Raw genomic sequence first — 21,643 nt, forward strand, 5'->3', positions numbered from 1 at the left:
AATATAGAATAAGATAATAGATGTTATTAATATTACAAACCCCTTCACATTTGCAGTTATTGAGTCTAATTAAAATGAGATGAAAAATTAAAAATGCGAATATATTTGGGTACCTTTAGTAGGCTCCTATAGTCATTATTGTTTAGATGAATGGAAATGAAAATGGAAAAGAATATGTTGTTAAGGGTAAAGAAATAATTTTAACCCTTAAGACATTAATTTGGAAATTAAGAAGTTACATATCTTTAACTTGCATGTGATTAATTTGATACAATTAAAAAGCATCTGAAGAATTTAAAAATAAAAATGCTTATGTTTTTATAACATTCTCTTTAAGAAATACCATCATTTTATCTTACATTTTACTAGTAATCTAATAAATACTTTTTACCCCTCTAGATATAAGAATTTATTATAAAAATATACATAGTAAGAAAGTATATAAGTGGCATAGATAAAGAAAAATGATTAGTGAAATATAAAAAGTTATCAAGAGATAACCCATCATATAGGGTGCAAACAAAATAGATTAGCCATATAAATAAAGAAAACTCAAGAAAATGTTAAAATAAAATTGGATTTATACCTCATAGCACACTTCTAGGAGGACTGAAGACAATTAATTTAGGAGACAAACTTAACTATTTGTGTCAGAGAGTTATTTCTTTTAAAAGACACACACACAAACTGCTTAATTAAATATCACTTTGTATCAAATTTCTCAATTATTGAAATGCACCATAACAATAAAGAAAACAAGACTCATTGTAAGAGAAGTTATGTGTAACAAGACTCATTTTAAGAGAAGGTATATATGTATTATTTAGAGATAATAAAATGCCAAACAAGCCAACACAACATTGAGTTAATGGTATAAAATTTTTTCAAATAAAGATATCCAAAAAACAATGGAAAATATGAGTAATCTCATTATCAATAAGGGATTGATAATTTAAACCACAAGTAGTCCCATATTTATCCTGTCAGATTATCAATATTACAATTGGTAAGATGTGGGCACCTGAATTCTAATAGACTATTGATATGAGTGTACATTGGTAAAAGCACTTTGGAAAAAAATTTGAGATTACTTAATAATTTTTATGCTAATATACTTTATTGAGTTAAAACTGTCAGAAGAGCAAGGGCACAAATTGTAAGGATTTGGCTTGATTAATTTTGACTAATGTATATGTACACTCATGTTACCATAAGCTAGACTCAGATATAAAACTTTTTTTTTTAAAGATTTTATTTATTTATTTATTTATTTATTTATCTTTAGAGGGGAAGGAGAGGGAGAGAAACATCAATGTATGGTTGCCTTTTGTGCATCCCCTGCTGGGAGTTGGCTTGCAGGGAACCGGCCTGCAACCCAGGCATGTGCTCTGACTGGGAATCGAACCGAGATCCTCTGGTTCTCAGGCCCGCGCTCAATCCAAGATATAAAACTTTTGCATCATGACCAGAAAGTTGTTTTCTTTACTCAGTTGTCCCTTTACTCAGGCTACCACTATTCTGATTTTTCAAAGCAGCTTTATTGAGATATAATTCACTTACAATACATTATACCCATTTAAAGTGTATAATCTAATGTTTTTTAGTATATTCACAGGTAATGTAACCATCACCAGTCAATTTTAGAAAGAAAAAGAAAAGGTATACCCATTTAAAGTGTATAATTTAATGTTTTTTAGTATATTCACAGGTAATGTAACCATCACCTGTCAATTTTAGAAAGAAAAAGAAAAGTGTCTTTAAAAAGAAACTTCGTATACTTTACCTATGACTGTTCCATTTATCTGTTGTGTTTTCCCATATATTTGGTCTACCACATTCTTTTGTTTATGATGTTCTAAGATTCTTTTTTATGAATTCCTTCTCTTTAGAAAACTTCTAAATTTATTCTTTAAATTGGCACAATCTTTTAGTTTTTTTAATCTGAATGTCCATTTTCTCTCCATTCCCGAAGGATGTTTTTGCTGGATATAAAATTCTGGGTTGACAGTTCTTTCTACAGTTCAAAACTGTGTTGCCACTTCTTTCGGGCCTCCATGATTTTTAATAAGAAATCTCCTGCCATTCAAATTGTTTTTCTCCCTAGAGATATGGTGTTTGTCTCTTGCTGCTTTCTAGATTTCCTGTCTTTCATTTGCAGAAGTTTTACTGTGATGGGTTTTGGAATAAATTTCTTTAGATTTGTCCTGTTTGGAATAATCTTAGCTATTTGATTCTGTAGGGTGTTTTTTTGTTGTTGTTGTTTTTAACTTTATTTAATTCTTGTTCAAGTACAGTTTTCTGTCTTTTACTCACATCCCAGCCCACAATCCCCAGTGCTCCCCACCTCCATCCCATTTCCACCCCCCTTAGTTTTTGTCCATGTGTCCTTTATACTTGTTCCAGTAAACCCTTCCTCTTTTCCCCTGAAAATCACTCCCTTCTACCCTCTGGTCACTGTCAACCTGTTCTCTATTTCAGTGTGTTTGGTTATATTTTACTTGCTGTTTGTTTTGTTGTTTAGCTTCCTATTAAAGGTGAGATCATATGGTATTTGTCTTTCACCACCTGGCTTATTTCACTCAGCATAATGTTTTCCAATTTTATCCATGCTGTTGCAAAGGGTAGGAGCTCCATCTTTCTTTCTGCTGCATAAAATTCTATTGCGTATATGTGCCATAGTTTTTTGATCCATTCATTTACCCATGGGCATCTAGGTTGCTTCCAACTCTTGGCTATTGTAAATTCCTATGAATTTTGGGGTGCACAGACCCTTTTGGATTGGTGTTTCAGGGTTCTTAGCATATACTCCTAATAGTGGAATTGCTGGGTCAAAACGCACGTCCATTTTTAGTTTTCTTAGAAAATTCCATACTGTTTTCCATAGTGGTTATACCAGTTGGCAATCCCACCAACAATGGATTAGGGTCTCCTTTTCCCCACAACCTCTCCAGCACTTGTTGTTTGTTGCTTTGTTTATGATGGCCATTCTGACTGGTGTAAAGTGGTATCTCATTGTGGTTTTAATTTGCATCTCTCTGATAGCAAGTGATATTGAGCATCTGTTCATGTGTCTCTGGATCCTCTGTATGTCCTCCTTGGAGAAGTGTCTGTTCAAGCCCTTTCCCCATTTTTTAATTGGGTTAGTTGTCTTCTTAGAGTGGAGTTGTGTAATTTCTTTGTATATTTTGGAAATTAAACCCTTGTCTGAGGTATCATTGGCAAATATGTTTTCCCATACAGTTGGTTCTCTTTTTATTTTAACACTGTCTTATTTAGCTGTGCAAAAGCTTTTAATTCTGATGAGATCCCATTTGTTTATTTTTTCCTTTATGTCCCTTGCTCTAGAGGACATATCAGTAAAAAAGTTGCTGCATGAAATTTCTGAGATTTTTATGCCAATATTCTCCTCTAGGACTTTAGTGGTGTTAAGGTTTATATTTAAGTCTTGTATCCACCTTAAATTTATTTTGGTGTATGGTGTAAGTGGTGCTCAAGTTTCATATTTTTGTACATAGCTGTCTAGTTCTCCCAACACCATTTGTTAAGGGGCTATCTTTCTTTTATGTTGCTGCCCCCTTTGTTGAATATTAATTGACCGTAGAGACTTGGGTTTATTACTGGGCTCTCTGTTCTGTTCCATTGGTCTATGTACCTGTTTTTATGCTAGTACCAGGCTGTTTTGATTACAGTGGCCCTGTAATACAGTTTGGCATCAGGTATTGTTATCCTTCCTACTTTGTTCTTCTTTCTCAAAATTGCGATTGCTATTCAGGATTGTTTATGGTTCCAAATAAATGTTTGAAGTGTTTGTCCTATGTCTGTGAAGTATGTCATTGGTACTTTAATAGGTATTGCATTGAATCTTTGATTGCTTTGGATAGTTTGGACATTTTGATGATGTTAATTCTTTCAATCCATAAATACGGCATATGTTTCCATTTGTTTGTGTCTTCCTTGATTTCTTTCCTCAGTGTTGTGTAGTTTTCTGCATACAAGTCTTTTACATCCTTGGTTAGATTTATTCCTAGGTATTTTATTTTTCTTTTTGCTATATCGAATGGGATTTTTTTGTTGATTTCTGTTTCTGCTGTTTCATTGTTGGTATACAAAAATGCCTTTGATTTCTGGATATTGACTTTGTATCCTGCTGTTTTGTCAAATTCATTTATTAGTTCAAGCAGTTTTTGGGTAGAGTGTATAGGATTTTCCATGTATACTATTGTGTCATCTGCACACAGTGACTGTTTTGTTTCCTCCTTTCTGATTTGGATGCCTTTTATTTCCTTTTCTTGTCTAATTGCTGTGGCTAGAACTTCCAATACTGTATTGAATAGAAGTGGTGAAAATCGACAACCTTGTCTTGTTCCTGATCTTAGTGGAAAAGCTTTTAGTTTTTGCCCATTGAGTATGATGTTGGCTATAGGTCTCTCATACATGGCCTTTATTATATTGAGGAATGCTCCCTCTATTCCCATTTTTCTGAGTACCTTTATCATAAATGGCTGTTGTACCTTATCAAAAGCTTTTTCTGCATCTATTGCTATGATCATGTGGTTTTTGTCTTTGCTTTTGTTTATGTGATGTATTACATTTACTGATTTGTGAATATTGAACCATCTTTACATCCCTGGGATGAAAGGTTTTCAAACTTGTTGGCATACAGTTCTTAATAGTAATTTCTTACAATCCTTTGTATTTATGTGGTGTGATGTATAATCTCTCCTCTTTCATTTCTGATTGTGTTTATTTGGGTTCTCTCTCGTCTTTTCTTGATGAGCCCACTTAAAGGCTTGTCTATTTTGTTTATCTTTTCAAAAAACCGGCCGCGGGATTCATTGATCCTTAGAATTGTGCTTTTAGTCTCTATGTCATTTAATTCTGCTCTGATCTTGGTTATTTCCTTCCTTCTACTTGCTCTGGGCTGTCTTTGTTGTTGATCCTTGAGTTCTTGCAGGCGTCGTGTTCGGTTGTTTGTTTGAAATGTTTCTATCTTTTTCAGGTAGGCCTGTATTGCTATGAACTTCCCTATCAGGACTGCCTTTGCTGTGTCCCATAAGTTTTGGGTTGTCATTAGTTCATTTTCATTTGTTTCCAGAAACTTTTTGATTTCTTCCCTAATTTTAATCTTTACCTATTCATTGTTTAATACCATGCTATTCAATCTCCATAATTTGGGGTGTTTTGGGTTTTTTCCTTTGGGGTTGCTTTCTAGTTTCAGTCCCTTGTGATAGGAGAAAATGCTTGGTATCATTTTAATTTTCTCGAATTTGTTGAGGCTTGTTTTGTGTTCTATCATCTGGTCTATCTTTGAAAATGTTCCATGTGCATTTGAAAAGAATGTGTATTTAGCTTCTTGGGGATGAAGGGCTCTCTATATATCAATTAGGTCCATTTCATCTAGGGTATTGTTCAATGCCACAATATCTTTGTTGATATTCTGTTTGGAAGATATGTCCATTTTTGACAGTGGGGTGTTAAAATCCCCTACTATAATTGTGTTGCTGTCAATATCTTTCTTGAAGTCCTCTAAGATTTTCTTTATATATTTGGGTACTCCTATGTTGGGTGCATATATATTTACAATGTTTATGTCTTCTTGGTGGATTCTTCCCATGAGTATTTTGAAGTGGCCTTCTCGGTCTCTTTTTATGGCTCTTCTTCTAAAGACTTTTTTGTCTGATATGAGTATTGCTACTCCGGCTTTTTTTTTTTTTTTTTTTTTTTTTTTTNCCACCGGCCTTTTTTTTTTTTTTTTTTTTTTTTTTTTTTTGCTGTTTGCTTGGAAAATTTGTTTCCAGCCTTCACTTTTAGCCTGTGATGGTCTTTTGTCCTGAGGTGGTTCTCCTGTAGGCAGTATATCTGTGGGCCATGCTTTCTTTTCCATTCAGCTATTCTATGTCTTTTGCTTGGAGCATTTAATCCATTTACATTTAAGGTATTATTGATAGGTACTTATTCATTGTCATTTTCATACCTGTGTTTCTCTTTGTCTCTCTCTTTTCCTTCCTTTCCTTAGAGCAGTCCTTTTAGTATTTGATGCAGAGCTTTTTTGGTGGAGCCATATCCCTTTTGGACTTCTTTTGTGTTGGAAGCTCTTTATTTGGCTTTCTATCTTGATTGAGAGCCTTGCTGGGTAAAGTAGCCTTGGTTGCAGGCCTCTGTTTTTCATTACTTGGAATATCTCTTGCCATTCTCTTCTTTCTTGGAGCATTTCCATTGCGAAGTCAGCAGCTAACCTTGTTGGGGCTCCCTTGTATGTTATTTCCTTTTTCTCCCTTGCTGCCTTTAAGATTCTCTCTTTGTCTTGGAATTTTGCCATTTTAATGATGATGTGTCTTGAAGTGGGCCTCTTTGGGTTCCTTCTGACTGGGACTCTCTGTTTCCTGGATTTATGTGACTTTTTCTCTCATCAATTTAGGGAAGTTTTCCATGATTACTTTTTCAAGTAGATTTTCTCTCTCTTGCTGTTCTCCTCCTTCTGGTATCCCTATTATTTGGATATTATTACGTTTCATATTGTCTTGCATTTCTCTCAATCCCTCTTCCTTCTTTCTGAGCCTCCTTTCCTTTTCTTGCTCTTTCTGGGAGTTCTTTTCTACTTTGTCCTCCAACTTGCTGATCTGATCTTTTGCTTCATCCATCCTGCTTTTGATTCCTTCTACTGTGTTCTTCAGTTTAGAAATTTTATTCTTCATTTCTCTTTGCTCCTTGCTGATAGTTTCTATTTCCTTTTTAATGTTGATATAGTTTGTGGTGAGTTCGTTGTAGCTCCCCTGTAGTTTCTGGTAGTTCATTGTGAGCTCTTTGAACTTCCTGATAACCAGTGCTTTGAATTCAGTATCTGTTGGCTGACTTGCCTCTATTTCATCTAGCATTCTTTCTGAGGATTCCTTCTTTCCTTTCCTTGGGGGATTGTTTTTTTGTCTTCTATTGTTTGTTTTGCTTTTCTTGTTGGCCTCAGCTTCTTAAATTGATTTGGTGTGGCTTCCTGCGTTTATGGTGTGAGCTGCTGTGGTATAATACCTGTGAGATTCTGTGGTGTAGTCTCCTTGATCTCCACAGTTTGCTGTTTTCGGCTGTCCTTTATGTTGGCTCTGAGTTTGTCTTTGGATTTTGGTTGTTTTGGGGTCCTTTGTGGGTCCTTCCCACCAGCTGGTAAACTGATGGTGCCTCTGTCCACTACCCATTTTAATTTGTTGTGCTGATGAGGGTGGGTTGTGTTGTAGCTAGTTCTTTTGCATGTACAGGGGTTTGAGGACTCTCGTTTGTTCTTGTTCAGCTGTTTGCCCTGGGTAGTTTCTTTCCTGTTTAGTTGTATTTCCTGGTAGGTCTTGGACTGAGGTTTGTGTGGTTTCCACTCTCTCCTTCACCTTCTTCTGTTGTTATCTGTTGGTGGTTCCTTTGTTTTGGGGTTTCCTCTTCTAGTCGGTATCTTGGTGTTTACCACTTTCACCTACTCTTTGTGTGTGTGTGTGTGTGTGTGTGTGTGTGTGTGACTAGTTGGAGGGGAAGGCAAAATGGTTTATGACAGGAGGAGAGTATTCTATGATATTTATAGTAGCAGCTTGTAGAGAAGAGGTAGGAGATCCTTTGGCTATGTAGAGTTAAAATTGTAATCTTCAACCCAATTAGCAACTTTTTAGGAAGGATGGAAAGAAGATAAGGCTCTTGTTGGGGAAGGAAGGTTTGTGAGTTGGATTTAGAAAGCAGTGGCATTGAGGGAGGTCATATTCTGAGGTAAGGTGAGAGTGAAGGATAGTAAATAGGTGTAGTGTAAGACAGAATATAGTTAACCACTACAGTATTATAGTTCAGGAAACAATGAAGTGGGCTAAGGTCTGGGGGAAGGGGGTGTAGTATTTACAATAGTATGTAACAACTATTATTTTCAATAATATTAGAGCAACAATAATATAACAGAATCTATGAGATACCAAGATTAGGGAGTATTGGACCTTCAACAGTATGCTAATGGAGCAAGGGGAAGTAAAGAACAGTAAATTAGCAATACAGTATGTATGAGGGGACAGGGGAAACCTGTCAAGTGATGCAGTATATCCAGCCAAGGCAAAGAAGACTGTACCGAAAGAGGAGGAATACAAAGATACTATTAAAATAATAGATTTAAGAATAATGAAAAAATACAAATATGCAGTAACTTGTTGTTTTTCTGGTATAGCAAAGTGAAATTTGTTTCTCTGTCTCTACTGTTGGGATGCCCCCTCTTTGAGTCCAACTTTGGTCTTTTTTTTTTTAAGATTTTATTTATTTATTTATCTTTAGAGGGGAAGGAGAGGGAGAGAAACATCGATGTATGGTTGCCTTTCGTGCATCCCCTGCTGGGAGTTGGCCTGCAGGGAACCAGCCTGCAACCCAGACATGTGCCCTGACTGGGAATCGAACTGCGATCCTCTGGTTCACAGGCCCGCGCTCAATTCACTGAGCTACACCAACCAGGGCTCCAACTTTGGTCTTTTCTCAGTTCCAAGTTTTTTGTCTCACTTGTGGGGTGGGGGCAAGAAAAAAAGGCAGCAGAAGGGAGGAAAAAGCGATAAGTTTGGAAAGAAAGGCAGAGGGAATAAAACAAGAAAGAAGGAAAAAGAGGGTAAAAGTTTGAAAGATAAAACAATAATAGAGTTAAAAAATAAGCTCTGGCTGGTGTAACTCAGTAGATTGAGCGTGGGCCTCCGAACCACAGGATCACGGTTCGATTCCCAGTCAGGGTACATGCCTGGGTTGCAGTCCAGTTCCCAGTAGGGGACTCAGGAGAGGCAACCATACATTGATATTTCTCTCCCTCTCTCCTTCCCTTCCTCTCTAAAGATAAATAAATAAAATCTTTAAAAATAATAATAATAAAGTTAAAAAAATAAAGATTATTAAAAAAAACAAAACTAAAAAAACCTCTTGTTGGTTTCCAGCTGGTGAAACCAGTTTTTCTAGTCTCACCAGCTGCAGCAGTCTGAGAGGGGATTGGTGTGGCCTTTCTCTCTTCTTGGTGTACTCAGATGGTCTCACAAGCGTTCTCCCAAGGTCCGGACTGGGGCCCCTCCCCAGAACCCCACTGAGCGCAGTCTTTCCCTGGGAGTCCCTAGTGTGGGCCGGGGTGGGGGCACACACTCCCAGCCAGGTTTCCCTGGTCCCACAGGCTTGGGTGGGAACCTTTCCTAGTGCTAAGGGGAATGCAAGGGTGATTCTCAATTCTCCCAAGCCAGCGACTACAGACTCCATGGGTGATCAAGGCCCCCTTGTTTGCTTCCTTGTGCCCACTGCTGTCTCTGACACTTTAAGGACACAGATCTCTCCGGGTGTTTTTCAAACTGCACTGGGCCAGTTATGGAGGGAGCTGATTACCCAGCTCTCTCCCAAGGACCTTGCTGCCAGCTCTCAGTCTGCACTTTGCACTGTTCCCTTGGACGTTATTGACCTGCAGCCATTTCCTTACCATCTGGTCTTTCAGCATCCGCTACAATTTCTGGACACCTATTTTCTTATATGCTGTGTCACTGTTGGCTATTTGCTGTGTTCCTCTGCAGATCGGCCGGGTTTTTCTCCCATGCGTGGGGCGAAGTGAAATCCTTTGTCCTCTGCCGCCATCTTCCAAAAAACCCTGATTCTGTAGGTTTATGTCTTTTGAGAAATTTGGGAAATTTTCAGCTCTTATATTTATCTCAATACTTTTTAGCTCTGCCCTCTTTCTTTGCTCCTTCCAGGACTCTAATGACACAAACAGCTCTTTTTTGTTTTAGCCTCACAGGTACCTGAGGCTCTGTTCATTTTCTTTTCAGTCTATTTTTTTTGTTTAAATTGAATAATTTCTAGTGTTCTTTCATTCACTGATTCTTTTTTGTTCCCCTACATTCTGCTGTTGAACCTGGTTCTTGGTTTCATGAGTGATTTTCTCTTGAAATCTTGGACATGTTGGTTATTTTTGTTACTGGGAAGTGACCCAAATCAGGAACCCCTTGTACCGCACTGAGCTTATTCCTTGTTGCTTCACTCACAAGAGATGAATTCAAGCAAGAGACAACACATATAGTGGAAATGAGATACCAAGTTTATTTATGAAACACAGTCGAGAGCACAAAGCTGCAAACAAGCACCTGGCTAGTCCGAATGCCCCACATACAGAGGAAATAAAGTTGTTAGGAAGTTTGTTAGTCAGTTTGTTCTATATACTTGAACTGAGGCTACAAGTGGGCTCAGCTAATCTGAGTGCCCTATTGGGGTTCAACCTTAATCAACTTTTAGGTTCTCCTTCCCTCCTTCCCCTTTTAAACTTTGGGGATAATGTACAGCTACAAAGGCTTTCTTTCTCAACTAGTAAAGACTGTTTGTCTTAGGGAAATTGGTACAGAGGCTCTTCCCAGCACATAGTTTCAAGGCTCCTCTCTTCCTATGCTATCCTTGCTTGTGATATTTGGAAAGCCTGGGAATCTTATCAGACCAGGCTCAGGACTGCTGAGTCAATAGTTGAGGCATGTTTCCCTCCTCCTCCCTGCCTTAGTTTACTACCTACCCTACCTAACATTATTTTTAAGTCTCTGGATTATTACTTCTGGATAGTAGTGGAAATTCAGATTTTCTGCTAGGTCTCTATTGACACTCATGGAGGAAGGAAGGACTTCTTGTTACTGCTGGCCAGGTGTGGGAGTTCTGGCTGCCCATTAGACCAGTGCTGATAACCCCCTATGTGGGAAGGGCAGGGGCACCTCATTACTGCCCCCAATGTGGCCTCCATTAATACTATGTAGATACGGCCTTGTTAGTACTAAATGGTGATAAAAATCCTGACTCTCCATTAGGTCTCCTCTGACATTCTTTCAGTGAGAGGTGAATCACTAGATGGGCCAGGCTTTCCAAATGGGCTCCACTGACCCAACAGTGTGTGGTTCGTTATTGCTCAGTAGCAGTGAAAAGTCCTGGCTCCGCAGTTAGCCTTCTCTGACACCACCCTCTCAGGAACTGAGGCACATAGTTATAGCCTAGCAATGGTGAACATTTAAACATTTCTCTCATCCTTTGCTGGTTTGTGTGGTGATGCTGCCATAGTTTTTTTCTTCTTCTTTTTTGTTCTGTAGTGTTTGACTTTAGAAGTTACCATCTGAAAGTTTTCTATCTTTCTAGGCTACTCTTTTCCTGGTTCTTTGGCCAGAGAGAGTAGGCTTTACTTGGAGCTTATTTGTCTGCAGCAATGGGCATTTCCAGGTAGCTGTCTTCTCCAGTATCCACTCTGGGATATCTGAGGCAAAATCACCCAGGGAACCCAATACCACATCATGCTTTGGGTCCTGAGGTCCCAGGATGGCTTTCCTTTTAAGCTCCACTATTCAGAAGCTTCTTGTTTGTTTCATAAGGGGAGACCCTAAAAACCTGGCATTTATTTATAAAACTGTATATATTTATTCTTATATATTGAAACTTCAGTCACCTTCAAAGTATGCTCCATTTGATACAATACACCTATCAAGATTATTTTCCATTGCTCAAAACAGTTTTTGACTTCATCAATTTTGATGCCTTTTAGTGCTTCTGCCGTTTTTTTGTTTCACCTCTCCCACATCTGCGAAACATTTCCCTTTGAGGGCTTTTATCATCCAGGGAAACAAAATAAAGTTGCTTGGAGGGAGGGGAGAGTATGGGGGGGTCATGGCATTTTGGGTTGAAAGCTGCTAAACACTTAGCACAGTGTGGGCAAATGGGCTTATAAATCACCCATCATGAAATGGACAAACGTACTGAAAGAGTCTTAAAAAAAAAATTCCCTGAAGCTGAACAGACTCTCACAACAATGCCAACTGGCGCACTGATACACATGGGTTTCTAGAACACTCACCTAGTGGAGGAAACCTGTCTGGCCTCCAGAAGATAATTCCTTTTTTCAGGGGGTCCTATATATATATATATATATATATATATATATATATATATATATAATGTCTAGAAAAAATTTTAAAGAAATATTGTATAAATTTCTCCAAATATGACAAAAATAACTTATAGATACAACTTTGCAAACCCTAAGCAAAATAAATATGGGGGGATGAGGGTACATATAAGGAAATTGTCAAGCTATTGAAAACCAAATATAAAGAAAAAATAATCTTAAAATAAGCCAGGAAAAAGTCAAGAACAATGGTTAGAATAATAAATTAACTATTATTTAAGTTTCACTGCAAAATTAAATGGAAAGTACAGAGAGTTCTATATGCTGCCTGCTCCTGAACAGTGTCCCCCAAGTCTCCTCCACTGTCAACATCTCCCACCAGAGGGGTACATTTGTTTCAACTGATGGACCTACACTGACACATGATTATCTCCCAGAGGCCATACTTTAAATTAGTGTTCACTCTGAAACTAAATAATATTGTATGCCTACTGTAACTGAAAATTAATTTAAAAAGGAAAAATAAATATAGCCAGATAATACATAAAAAAATTAAAGATTGGGCATTACAAATCTAAGTAACCCATACATCAAAGGAGAAATCATAAGACTGATTTAAAAATATTTGAAAATGAATGATAATGAAAGCACACACATGAAAAATTGTGGAATATAGCAAAAGTAGTATAATTTACACATTTAAGCACCTATATTAGAAAAGAAAATAGGTTTAAAAGCAATTATCTAAGCTTCCACCATAAGAGACTAGAAAAAGAAGAAAAAGCAAGTGGAAGAAATGAAATAATAAGTAGCAGAAATCAATGAAATAGAAAACAAAAACAGAGAAAATCAACAAAATACTTGAAAAGGCTAGTAAAATAGATAAACCATAGCAACACTGATCAAGAAAAGAAAGGATAACAAGGTCTATAGACTTAAGGGGGTGATAAAGGCCTATTATGAGTAACTTTATGTCAATAAATTTGATGACTTAGGTGAAATGGACATATTCCTCAAAAAACACACATAACGCAAGAAGAAATTACTTTTATGTTTAGGCCTATGATCCACTTTAAATTAAGCTTTATAAATGGCATGGGGTAGGAATCATTGAAATTGAATTCATAATTAAAACCATCTTCATAAGGAAAACTTCAGACTGGCATGGCTTCACTGGTGAAGTCTATCACACATTTAAAGAAGAAATAATACCCAGCCTGAACAAACTCTTTCAGAAAGTGGAAGATGTTACTCATTCCAACTGGTGTTATGAGGCCATCATAACCCTGGTACAAAAAAGTGAACAGGAACATTAGCAGAAAATAAATTATAGTCTAATGTCCCTCATGAACATAAATGCAAAATTGCCTAACAAAAAATTTTCAAATTGAATTCAGCTGTATATAAAAAGTCTAATCCCTTGTGACCAAGTAGAGTTTATACCAGGGATGTGAGGTTGGTTCAACTTTCAAAAAGTGTACAATGTTATTTGCCACACTAACAAAATAAAAGGACATAAAAAGGTATAATTAATGCAATAGTTGCAGAAACAGCATTAGAAAAATTCAACACCAATTCATACCAACAGCTCTGAGCAAATTAAGAATAGAAGGGAACATTCTCAGCCTGATGAAGGGCATCTATAAAAAAACTTACAGCTAACAATATCACAATTATTGGTGAAATGCTGAATGCCTTTTCCCAGGATTGGGAACAAAGCAAGGATTTCTTATTCCATCTCCTCTCTAAGACATTACGTTAAAGGTTGTACTCAGTACTGTAAGACAAGAGGGAAATACTTTTCTATATTCTTAAGGAACATAAAAACCCTAATAAACCAGTAAGTGAATTTGGTGAGAAAGGTCTAATGCTAAAAGGTCAAAATATAAAAATCAATTATATTTTTATATAGTTTCTATGTAGTAGCAATTGACAACTGGAAAGTGAAATAAAGCAAAATGCCTTTTATTAACACTAAAAACAAAGAATCCTTACCAAAAAAAATTATGAAAAAATATGTAAACCTTTACTTCTATAATAAAAATATTATTAAAAATTAACTAATACTAAATAAACAGAGTGATATACTATATTCACGTTTTACAAAACTCAGTATTTTAAAAATGTTAATTTTCCCATAGAATGATATAGTTTCAACACCATTTGAAAAAAATCCCAGTAGGGTCCATGGTTCCATGCCTGTGGTTCTATTTTGTTTGTTAGTTTATTCATTAATCCTCTTATAGGTGAGATCAAGTGAACAGAGAGCAGGGGAGAGGAGAATAATGGTGGAAAGAAGGGGAAGATAGTAGGCAAAGAACATGAATGAATGACCCACGGACATAGACAACAGTGTGGAAACTGACTGTAGGAGCAGGGGGTAGGATGGGTGGAGGAGGGCAAAGGGAGTAAAACTGAGACAACTGTAGTAGAATAACAATAAAAATGATTATAAAAAACATAGGGAGTAGGTATTTTTGGAAATATTGACAAACATTTAAAATTTACATGCAAATGCGAAGGGTCTAGTTAGCCAAAACAAGCTTGAAAAAGAAGAATAAAGTTGTAATACTTACCCTGCCTTATAGTAAGATTTATTATGAAGCTACTATTATCAGGAAAGTGTGTATTGGTGAAAGATGAATGGACCAATGGAACAGAATAGAGTTTAAAAATCAATCACACTTTGTCAATTTTACAAAGATTTCAAGATAATTCAATAAAGAAGAAAAGTCTTATGATAAGTGATGCTGGAACAACTGAATATCTGTATGGAAACAATGGACTTCCTCTGCCTACTTCAAAACACACACAAAACTATTTGGAATGGACCAGAGATATGAACAGAAAAGCTAAAACTATTAAACTTTTAGAAGAAATCATGGGAGAATATTTTCATTATGTTAGGGCAAGCAAAGATTTCTTTCTTTCTTTTTAAAAATTTATTTATTTAATTGTTGTTCAAGCACAGTTTTCTGACTTTTACTCCCATTCCAGCCCACCCCCCTGGTGCTCCCCACCTCCCTCCCATTTCCACCCCTCTTAGTTTTTGTCCATGTGTCCTTTATACTAGTTCCTATAAACCCTTCCCCTTTTCCCCTGAAATTCCCTCCCCTCTCCCCTCTGGTCACTGTCAGCCTGTTCTCTATTTCAGTGTCTTTGGTTATATTTTGCTTGCTTGTTTGTTTTGTTGTTTAGCTTCCTGTTAAAGGTGAGGCCATATGGTATTTGTCTTTCACCACCTGGCTTATTTCACTCAGCATAATGCTTTCCAGTTCCATCCATGCTGTTGCAAAGGGTAGGAGGTCCTGCTTTCTTTCTGTCGCATAGAATTTCATTGTGTAAATGTACCATAGTTTTTTGGATCTATTCGTTTACTGATGGGCACCTAAGTTGCTTCCAATTCTTTCTTAGGACACATAATGTACTAACGATAAAGGGAAAAATGACACATTGGATTTCAAACTTTGAGACTTCTTTAAAAGACATCATCAAGCAAATGAAAAGACAACAAAATGCCCATCAATAGATGAATGGATAAAGAAGAGGTAGTGCATACTGTATATACAATAGAATATTACCACTAGAAAAAATGAAACTTTACTATTTACAATAACATGGGTAGACCTAGAGGATATTATGCTAAGTGAAAGAAGTCAAAGAAAGAAAAATACTATATGATTTCACTTATTTGTGGATCCTAAAGACAAAATAAACAAGCAAAACAGAAACAGACTCATAGATAGAACAAACTGAAGGTTTCCAGGTGGGGAAGGATGGGACAACTAGGTGAAAAAGGTGAAGGGATTAAGAACTACAAATTGGTAGATACAAAATAGTCACAAGGATGTAAAGTACAGCATAGGGAATATAGTCAATAATATTGTAATGACTATGTATGGTGTCAGGTGTATACTAGACTTATCAGGAGTATCACTTCATTAAATTATAATTGTTTAACCACTATGCTATACAGAAACTAATATAAATATATTCAATGTAAACTGTAATTGAAAAAAAATTAAAGAAAATGAAAAGGCAAAATTATAGAAGGAGTAAAAGTATTTGCAACATATATATCTTAGAAAGGACTTATGTTCAGAACTTGTATATAATGAACTCCTACAGTCATTTCAAAAAATAAGTGAAATATGTAAACAGAAATTTTTTAAAAGAAGGCATAAGATGGCCATTAAGTACATGAAAAGATGCTAGGCATATCTAACAATTAAAGAAATGAAGAAGAAAGCCATAATAAATGAAAAGGTCACATTTCACACTCAATAGAATTGTTAAATTTACAACAAATTATATTACCAAATGTTGCCAACGGTGTGGAGCAGCCAAAATTTTTGTGCATTTTTGTTGAGATTATAAAATAGTGTGACTGTTTTGGAAAGTGGCTTGGAAGTTTTTTTGAATATTAGTATACACCTAACCTATGTCTCAGCAATTTCTTCACCAGCTGTTTACTTAATAAAAATGACATGTCTTTGAAAAAATGTGCATATGAATGCTCATAGAAACCTTATTAATAATAATACCAAGATAGAAACCTTACAAATGGCCCTCAAAAGCAGAATGGATAAGCAAATGGTGGTATGCTCATATGAAATATTAATCAGCAATGAAGAGAATGAACTTCTTTCTGACACACACAAAATGTGAGTGTATAAATTTGTCAAAAGTCATTGACCTACCTGCACTAAAAAAATCTGTATATTTATACTTTCATTAAAATATTTACCCATGCTGTTTAAATTAAACAGCTGAAGAAAAAGAGGTTACATTGCATATTCAAATGACAGCAAGTGAGCACTAAGTCTTTTAAGTGAGGTATATTCTCCATGGTAAAACAATGACCTTGTGTGAATACTTGTAACATATATGAAGAATTGTGAACAATAAAGATTTAGCAATATATTTTACATAATGTTCTTTCTAAAACAGGGTTTCAGCCCTTTGCTTTACAAAAATTGTCTCATTATTTTATTCAACACATTTATTTAGTTCAAACAACCTGTCAATTATCCTTTTTATTTTTTAATATTTTATTTATTTATTTTAGAGAGAGGGAAGAGTAGGAGAAAGAGTGGGAGAGAAACACCAATGTGTGGTTGCCTCTCATGTGTCCCCTACTGGGGACCTGGCCTGCAACCCAGGCATGTTCCCTGACTAGGAATCGAACCAGAGACCCTTTGCTTCGCAGGCCCGTGTTCAATCCACTGAGCTCCATCATCCAGGCTCAGTTATCCTTTTCAGTTCTAACTATAGAGTGGTGAACAAAATGAATTGATAAAAATACCTGTCCTCATGGAACTTGCATTCTAGTTGGAGAGATAGACATAAACAAGATATATAAGTAAGATACTTGGCTCTAGCTCTGGGGAACTTGCACATCTCTATTCTGATCTGTTGTGTATTCATTTCATACTTTAACTTTTAAAGAATAATTTCAGAAGCAGATTAATATACCACCAACCAAATTTATTGACTAACCCAAAATTTGTTCCAATAATTATAACTGCTATAGAGATGCATATGTAATATATACATATATAAATTGATATACATCCTCAAATATATTCAGTGTATAAAAATCTTGAATATAGCTTTATAATTTAGTATATTTCAGTTTATTCCATATTTATTTCTAATCTTTTTAAAGTCTTTTTCTGGTTTTCCCAGACATCATCAGCAAGCCAACATCACCAATTTGAATGAATTTTCAGAACTTGCAGAATTACCAAAAATTGAAAACTTATAAAGATGTACGAAGTTTATAGAAATTTACATGGTATTAATTGAAAGGTTCTCACTTTGTTTTTATAACAATATGTTGTAATGCTTAGAGTATCTTCATCCCAGTTACCCTGCTCTGCTGCAGAACTGTGCTTCAATATAGTTTGTCTTGTTTGTAATTCTCTGTTTTATTTTATGGATTTATGTTTTAAATTTTTGTATTCCATTACCATTTATTCCCCTTATACCTCCCTTCTCCCCACATTCTGTGCATTTAAAATCATTATTCTAAGGAGTCCATAGTTTTTACCATACTGTCAAAATGATCTATGCCATAATAAAGGTAAGGAAGCCTTTGACTAAGGGAGGAGCTGAGAAAGAAAAATGGGACATTTTGCCGGGGGAGAAAGATGAGATTCAACATATGGTGTAATCTGGGTTCCAATGACAGCTGAGGGGTAGAGAAAAAGGAAGACAGGTTGGGGACAGAATTTTAAGGCCCAAGAAACCCAGAGTCTTGTCTCCCTACATTCCTCTTAGGCTATAAACTAATTTTTGACATGTTACTGTGATAAATTTGGTGACATGGTGTTTTGACAAATTGATCTTTATTTGAATTGACTTAGGACTACCTTCCTGACTTGCTAGAGCATTCCCTTAAATAGATAAAAGAAGGAAGAGATAATTTCTCAGCACTCTTATTCTACCAGTTCATTTAAAAGTGTTTTACTACAATGAAATGCTACTTCACACCCACTATGATGGCTATGATAAAAAGACAGGTGGTAATAATAGGTATTTTCAAGGATGTGAAGAAATTCAAACCCTCATACATTGATTGTGGGGATATAGAAATGGAAAATAGTCTGTCAGCTCCTCAAATGGTTAAATATAGGATTGCCATATGAGCCAGTAATTTCACTCCTAGGTATACAGGTAGGTCTGTCCAGGAAAAGTCCATCCATTGTTAATATAACAAGACTGGTTTGTGTGACATTGATGTAACCTAGCAGCCTAGGAGAGTAGACAAATGCACATGCATGAACAATAATGACTTCATGGTATTAGTCACTGGGGACAGTAGATACTCTTGGGTGAGCAAGTGTACTGTGTTGCATTTGAAATGACTGAGCAAGTAGAACAACAAATCTGCAACAAATTTTGCATTAAGCTTGAACATTCCTCCATGGAAACCATTTGGATGATTCAGAAGGCTGCAGCTATGGGTGATTGGAAGCTTTATTGTGACAATGTGCCCACTCTGCCTCATATCTCATGCAGACTTTTTTGGTGAAACGTCAAATCACCCAGTTGAATCAGCCTGTTATAGCCCTGATTTGGCACCCTGTGACTTCTGACTTTTCTCAAAACTAAAATCATCTTTGAAAGGGGAGAGATGAGACCATCGATAAGACTCAGGAAAATTGATGGGCCAGCTGATCACAACTGGGAAAACTGTGTGAGGTCCCAAGGTGCCTACTTTGAAGGGGACTGAGGCATTACTGTCCTGTGTATAATGTTTCTTGTATCTTGTATCTTCTTCAATGAATGTCTCCATTTTTCACATTGTGTGGGTGGATACTTTCTGGACAGACCTCTTATACCCCAAGAAGTGAAAACATAGCCACAAAAAATTTTGTACATGAATGTTCATGGCAGCATTATCCATAATAGCCAAAAAGTGGAAGTAACTCAAATGTTCCTCAAATGATAAAATAGATAAATATAATGTACTATATCATACAGTAAAATATTACTTGGCAGTAAAAGGGAATGGGGTATTGATACATGCTAAACATGGATGGCCCTTAAAAACATTAAGTGGAGAAAACAGTCACAAATGACCACATATCATAGGATACACTTTGTAAAATTCCCAGAATAGGCAAATCTAAACATATAAAGAGAAGGTAGATTAGTAGTTGCCTAGTGCTAAGGGTGGGGCTGAGGAATGGGGAGACACTACTAATGGGCACTAGGTTTCATTTTAGGCTAATGAAAATGTTTTGAAATTGATTGTGGTAATGGCTGCACAACCTTGTGACTATAATAAAAACCATTAAATGGTACACTTTAAAGGATAGACTGTATGGTGTGTGAATTATACCTCAATAAAGCTTTTTAAAAAGTTCTTTGTATAGTCTCAGTACTATACTATACAAATAACTGGAATAATCTCAGGAATGTTCACTTTTTTACTTTTATGTGCCCTGACACCAAAACCCTTGCACTTTTCACTGTGCTTCAGTGTCTGGCTCAAACACTGATCTATTTAATGACAGGGAAATGTTCTAGACCTTTTAGGTCAATGGGCCTATGTTTCACTGAACCACCAGATACAGAAATAAAATCATTACTCTTAACTGGTAACTGCTTGATAAGTAAAAGCCACTCTGTCACAGATGCTTCACTTGGGTTCAAATCCCAAACATCATCACTTACTAGATGTGAAACTTTGGTCAAATTACTTAATACCTTTGCTCTTTTGTTTTCTTATACAAAAATGGGTGTCATAATATCCATATAATAAGGTGTTATGACAATTTAATTATATGTAAAAAACAGTAATATGTAATATGTCAAATAGCTATAATACTGTTTATTTTATTATTATTCTTTACTGTGAATAATTCCTAATCAAGTGCTTACCTCTTTAGGATAATCAAAACATTCTTTCTAGCTATTTACTATTTATCTTTCTCAAGTCCTATTGATGTGTGTTCTTCTTTTTATAGGTACAACATAAGAGATATGGTGCAATTCTTAAGCGTTTGCATTGTCAGGTGAACAAGCTTCAGACAAATAGAAGGCAATGGCAATGGGACATTCAACAACTAGAAAAAACTGCAGCTGATCTAAGAAAATGCATTGCAATGAAAGATTAACATGGCCATAGGACAAAGTAGAACATAGAGTATTCCCACAAAAATTATGGGACAGAATGTTGAGAAATCAATTGTATTTTTATTTTGGAATTTTATTTATTTACATTTATTAATATATGATTGACATAAAATATTATATTCACTTCAGGTATACAACCCAGTAATTCTGTGTTTATATACAGTACCAATACTAATAAGCTTCCACTATCTGAGGTCTGTCTTAATGACATATATTTTCTCTTTTTTTAAATCAGTCATTGTTGATAAAGTGCCTTCCAGCCTTACAATTGATAGCAGTAGTTAGGCAGTAGGAATGCTTACAGAATAATGGATGACTCTGTGAATATTTTCCATGTATATGATGTATTCATGAATGCCTGTTTATAAACTGCTGCCTTCACTATCACTTGAAGTGAAAATTTAGAAGAAACCCTTGACTTTACAATAATTTAAATTGTTAAGATATTTAAATGGTTGTCTGTTTTAAACTTTATGAGAACTTGTTTTATTACTACTGCCCTCACAGCAGCCCATAAATATTGACATTTACAATAATGTTGTTATATGTTCAATGCCTTGGATGTATTTCTTAGTTTTCTCTTTCACCCAGAATGTGGCAGTCATTTTTCTTTGTTATTAGATAACATATTTTAGAGTGCTACAAAACATAACTTTTTGTTCCTGTTTCTGTCTTTAAATTCTTTATTACTTGTCTATGACGAAAATAGCATTGTGTAAGTCTAACTTAGTAAACCAGTACAAACATGTATTTTCTTTCACTGAAAGACACATATTATGTCCATGACAACAAATAAGAATTTCACTTGTGCCTTTTAAGATGAAAGTGCTCCTTCTCATGGCTCCATTGAATTACATTTTTAGGAGAAAAATAAAATATTAATCATTAAATACATGGTTTTAATTTTTAAGAAAATAAATTTTATTTTTTAATTACAGTTTACATTCAAGATTATTTTATATTAGTTACAGCATAGTGGTTAGACAATCTTATACTCTATGTAATTATCTCAATATTATTTGGCCATATTCTTTATGCTGTACTTTACTAAACACATAGTTTTTAAATATAGGTTTTAAAATTTAATGATTTCAAATCAATGTCAAAATG

General features: G+C 35.6%; 1 protein-coding gene across 2 annotated transcripts in view; it reads left to right on the top strand.

The window, feature by feature from the left end:
- Window positions 1–21,421, top strand: part of CCDC122 (coiled-coil domain containing 122) — a 51,359-nt gene extending 29,938 nt beyond the window's left edge. For both annotated transcript variants that reach the window (XM_037060048.1, XM_037060058.1), the window contains exon 6: window positions 20,365–21,421. In XM_037060048.1, coding sequence (XP_036915943.1) covers window positions 20,365–20,514 — 150 coding nt within the window. In that variant the 3' untranslated portion in view covers window positions 20,515–21,421. The remainder of the gene's footprint in view (window positions 1–20,364) is intronic.
- The last annotated feature ends 222 nt before the right edge of the window (window positions 21,422–21,643 follow it).

Source organism: Sturnira hondurensis, unplaced genomic scaffold (genome assembly GCF_014824575.4).
Source record: "Sturnira hondurensis isolate 20B ecotype Veracruz unplaced genomic scaffold, ASM1482457v3 Scaffold0001074, whole genome shotgun sequence".
Lineage (NCBI taxonomy): Eukaryota > Metazoa > Chordata > Mammalia > Chiroptera > Phyllostomidae > Sturnira > Sturnira hondurensis.